General features: G+C 41.5%; 1 protein-coding gene across 1 annotated transcript; it reads right to left on the bottom strand.

Moving 5' to 3' along the window:
* Nucleotides 1–152: 152 nt before the first annotated feature.
* On the bottom strand, nucleotides 153–5413 carry LOC116699729 (ubiquitin-conjugating enzyme E2 R2). The gene is made up of 5 exons (XM_032532448.1): nucleotides 4617–5413; nucleotides 4362–4448; nucleotides 4129–4226; nucleotides 2080–2214; nucleotides 153–1959 (listed from the first exon to the last, which is right to left on the bottom strand). The coding sequence occupies exons 1-5, from the start codon at nucleotides 4800–4802 to the stop codon at nucleotides 1743–1745; spliced, it is 723 nt and encodes a 240-aa protein (XP_032388339.1). The 5' UTR covers nucleotides 4803–5413; the 3' UTR covers nucleotides 153–1742.

Here is a 5413-nt window from a genome sequence, read left to right as displayed (position 1 = left end):
AAAAAAACACGGGTGAATAAAACAATATGGTGACAATCCATATAAGCTACATGTGCATTTCATCATGGTTCCCTTTGAGGCCGACAACCAACTCTGCAAATTTTTTTTTTTAAATAACGGAGATAGTTGCTTAGAGGGCAAAATGTCCTGATTTTGTCCACCGGCCAAACGGCTTGTAAAGGTTGATATTTTACCAGCCACTCAAGAGAAATCTCTTGTTGGCTGATGAGTGAAGCAATGCAACCAGCCACTTGCATATTTAGCCAGCATTTGGCTGGTGGATGGCCGCTCATTTTGTACCCTAGTTGCTTGTCTTAATTGTTTTATCATATGTAACTCATTATCCTGAGAAATTCAGTATATAGTCCTAATTTGAGTAAATTAAAAGAGTCAATATTGCTAATGCAAAACTACACCGAACAAACCCAACAAATGATATCAAACCCCATCTATCTACCCTGACACAAACAATAGAAATGAAAATATAACACGGCAGCCTTGTTGTCTACGTCCAGGCTGAACGGCTTTGATAATCCTGACCGATACTGCAACACCTACACCTTTTGACAGACACTTTTCCAACAGAAGCCTTTTTTTTTTTCTCCAATCAAACCTAATAATCGCGTCACATAAAATCATTCTCAAGCAAAATATTGCAGGCATAATTTCTAACCAAAGAAAGAGACGGAAATAACAAAGCCTGCAAATGAGAAAACAAAGGCGAGCTTACAACAGACAGTCAGAAAAGGTTGTGGGCTTTCTTTCCACTGCTTTAGGTCTTTGACTCCGCCAGGCCTCTCAGAGAGCAAACCTGAGGAGAAATACAATTCTGAAAAACACCTCTACGCACACTTAAATCTGACCTACTTCAAATAACATAACCCCACACTCAGATTGACAAGAGAAACACATCCAACAGTAACCAGAGGAAACACAGCAAAAGATCGATTTCTGGTTACCAAAAACTGTTCCCGCTGACTCGGCTTGCCAGTAGGTCCTCCAGATAGAAAAGTTCTCTGGGATCTCATTCAACAAAACGTTTTTCTTCTCAGCGAGCTGAAAACAGATCATGATGAAGGGATACAGTCCATCAGTGAAAAGGGACACCAAAAAAAAAAAAAAAAGGAGGGTCCCCGACAATGTTCTGGCATGCACAAGAACTTTGTGACGTCCTGTGACATCCCGTCATATCAACGCAAGACAGATTGTTAAACTTGGAAAGGTCTGATTTAATGGATTTGCAGTAGATTGTTCAGTACAAACAGGCTGCTTGAAGTCCTCAATCTTCTGTCAGTCACTGAGACCAACTACTGGTTAGCAACACCGAGTTACAATTACAGATATGCAAGAGAGAGGCTGAGCAACGTTTGGAAGTGTTTACACCAGTGCAAATGTTCCTATTGGTAAAAGTGGTATTAACCCCACAATACTATAATCATACAGGGGACTGAACAACTCAGAAGGATTAATAATGTTCTCTCAAAGTAAGGTTTTAGGTGATAATGAAATAACGTCTGCACTGACGAAACTGGTGACTTTTGTGCTGGTGCAAATTTTGACCAGGTCTGACCCTTACACAACAATGCATTGATTTTTGCCTCTGAAAATAATTCAGAGAGTCAGGGAAAAACGGCTCTTTTCGATTGGTTTTAGTTCTTCCAAACCAAGAACTTCTGGCGACCCGGACTGAACAACGGCTAGCGTTTGTCAGCTAGATTGGGGATGCCATAAAAAAAAGCATGTCACGACTCCTCGTTGCCGGAGTCGTCTTCATCGTAGCAGCAATCGCCGTCCTCGCCCTCCACGTCGTCGTCGTCGTCGTCGTAGTAATAGTCGTAGAAGAGGTCGGAGCCTTCGTCGGGGGCCGGGGCGCGCGTGCGGATGCAGTACTCGGCCAGCGTGGTGGGCACCTTCACGCCGTCGCGCTCAGCCTCCGCCTTGGTGGCCAATACCTGTTTCCTAAAGGGAGACATTACAAGAATATTTACGATGAAAATTGCCAAAGTAGCTCTTCAAATTTTGGTCCAGTCTTGTGAGAAAGGCTTTTGTAAGTGACGACAATAAAGTGCGACTGTTCACCTGATGATCTCTACGTATTCCCGGTCCTTGCCCTTGCTGTCCCTCCATTTGCGGTACATGACGGAGGCGTCCACATTGGCAGGAGAGAAGGTGTTGGGCTCATTCAGCAGCGAGATCACACTCAGCAAAATGGTCCTGGAAGCAAACACAAAGGCGAGCGTTAAAAACCCAACACACTCTCCAGAGATGAGTAACGTGGCAATTTTGAACAGGACAGAAACATTAATTATTTCTTTGATTACCAAATGTCAAGTCATTTTAATTTATATATATCTAAAACAACTTAAGCTGACCCAGAGTGCTTTCCAGTCGAGGCCGATGATTTAAGATCTGCCTCGACTAAAGGTAAACAACGTTAAAGAAATTGATGGTGCACAACAAGCAATACAATATGTAATCCCAAACAACTCACATGGATGATGAAACCAAAGTCAAAGCAATGGAATAGTTATTAGAGAATGAATAAAATCAACTGCAGATTAAAAAGCAGTAAGAGGGACGCCCTAGAGCGGGCGCCTTTATAGGAGGCTTACTCCTCGACGTAGAGGCCGCGGGTTCGACTCCGACCTGCGGCCCTTTGCTACATGTCCCCCCCCTTTCTCCCCTTTTATTCTTCAGCAGGCCTATAAATAAAAGGCCTAAAATCCCCCCAAAATTTTTAAAAATAAAATAAAAGCAGTAATACAGGTAGTTTTAGTTGTTAAATCTAATATTTATATCTGCTTACAACTACATTACAGTGTGCTATAAACTATTAACTAAATGTTTATATACCATTTGTGCTAAATAGGAGGTTTAAAATAAAGTTTTGACAACTAATAAATCATTGATGAGTACTTTCAGCTGTAGTGTGGTATCGCCTCCGATACTGCCTAAAACGCTGGTACTGGTATCGGGAAGTACTGGAGTTTATGCACCAATACCAAACAATAAAGCCCTAAAGAAAACCTACGTTAAGGTAGTTTATTTGTGTTCTTTTTCTGTTATAACTAACTGTCAAACGGTATTAAAAAAAAAAGTTCGTTGGCGTTCATTGTTCGTGTTTGTTCATGTTTCACAAAAGAGTTTAACGTGAGCCAGGCCGACAACAAAGAAATCATATCACATCCATACAGGGATAGAAGCAATCAGCTGTTAAAACATAATAAAATATATGACACGCTGGTATCGGATGATACGCAGGTTCAGGTATCACAATCGGTAAGCAAAAAAATCTCTAGTGTGAATAGATGAACATACACTCTATTGACACTATTAGGTACACATGAATGATCTAATGCAATCCAGTACAACAGCTCTGCCACATATTCTATCTTGATGAATTGTATAATGGCCAGTAACTTTTAAAGAGGTGTTCATTTAAGTATTTGTTTACTACCGAGGGCGTAGTTAGTTATTAGTTTTGTGCCTCTGTAACGTTATTATCATCACCTATTTGACTTATTCACATCAATACTAGAAATTATACTTTGAATTCCGACATCTTTGTGCGCTCATTTACAAAAGAAACATAAAGCCTTGATAATTTTGCTCATATAAAATGTAAATGTATGATTTGCTCTACACATTACTTAGAAAGATTTTCTTTGTGGCCGAGTTACGTGAGCTCAGTTCAGGTGCAGCTTTTATTTTTAGCAGCGATGGAGGATTTCCTGATGTGGGTGCCCTTAATAAATGATTGCTTAGTAAATTATTTGGGAAGAAATGATGAGCTAACACAAATCCACCATGAAGCACTTTAGTTGAAAGAAAACCATCGAGCTATTTTACGATTTACACAGATGGTGTAACCCATTCATGTTTTGTAGGTCTACAAATGTTGCACAACACACCAACATATAAAGGGCTGGCTAAAAACAGATCACATTACACATGTGATGCTGAATAAGCAGATTTGAATTCAATGTCTGAAGAGACTCTACTGAAGACATGTGTCATGTGACGAGGGCATGGAATAAGGTCAATAATTCAAGTGGTTGAGAGAAGAAAAGAAGGGAGGCAACCAGAAAGGAGAGACACATGAAGAGAGATATGAGGGCGTGTGCTAACCGGACATTCTGGGTGGGATTCCACCTCTCTGAAGGCAGCTCTCCACTTTGCGGGTCATCCACTGGAGGGTGCAATATAGAAATACACACATCTCCATTCTAAAAACAGAGGAAATAAAGTGCTTTCAATATGGGATGCATCATATGACAACTGAAGGATGTTAAATTGTGGTAAGGGCACGAAAATGCATCACATTTCCTATTATATAACAGAATCAGGGTGTGATACGTCACCTCATAGATGTTGGGGTGCCACATCTTGGTGAGGAACCGGAAGGCAGGTGGGGAGTATGGGTAGTCAATGGGGAACTTGATCCGAGCCTGGGGCCAACAACAGGTCTTTACATTTGGTAGTGCAGTGTAGTACTACAGTTTACTATATGGCATATTTTACTGAAAGACTTTAAGTGTTTATCGTGGTCTATGTTTTAATGACATGCCAGATGTGACAATTTCCCACCTTTCGGACAAAAAAAAAAAAGTTCTTACCTTAAAATACCCCCCTTCGTAATGAGTGTTTGGGGGTCCGAAAATGGCGACTTCCCAGTTGTACATATCAGCCTCGTCCACCAGTGTTATTTTGAATCCCTCGACGGGCTCCTCCTGAAGGCTCTTCATCTCCAACATGAGTGCTTTCTGGGAACTGGCAACATGAGTGTGGTCGTGTTGCGCCATATCAAACCGGGTGGCTTTCAATATTATCTCGAGTCGACAGCTGACGGTTTTGTATACGCGAACACGGCTAAGTTAGCCTAACTAGCCAAACAACCCACTGACACTGAATAACAACTTGTCTGTTGTCGACGTTCGGAGACAATGAAACAGGCCAAACCTGACGGGCCAAGTCACAAAGGTTGCGTTGTTTTGTCTCGAAATGAGGTAAATTATTTACTAATGTCAAAGCTCTGAAATTGTTTAACTGACCAAACCATTGTGGCGGACCAACGCATCCAGCTTTAGTTTATCTAACGTTACCTGGCAGGGCAGGCACGGATATAAGCCGTAAATCTACTGGTAGCTGCTGGCTAATGTAACTAGCTAGCTAACAAGCTGTACCTGACGGACCAGCTGAAGACGAGTTTACCGTGGCGCGAATACTTTCTAACTACCTATGAGGGTCAAATTAGAAAATAAAACACAGCTATTGATCTGAAATGCTAGAAAACAAAACCTCTAACGACAATAGTCAGAAATGTAGCCGATATCGCCCTAACAGAAGGACTGGATAAAGAAGAATGTTGCTGAAAGGACTCTCGGATCCCCTCAACACAGGCAACGGCGCCTTG

Source organism: Etheostoma spectabile, chromosome 12, assembly GCF_008692095.1.
Source record: "Etheostoma spectabile isolate EspeVRDwgs_2016 chromosome 12, UIUC_Espe_1.0, whole genome shotgun sequence".
Classification (NCBI taxonomy): Eukaryota; Metazoa; Chordata; class Actinopteri; order Perciformes; family Percidae; genus Etheostoma; species Etheostoma spectabile.
The sequence above is the reverse complement of the archived record's forward strand: the minus strand, read 5'-3'. Positions and strand labels throughout refer to the sequence as shown.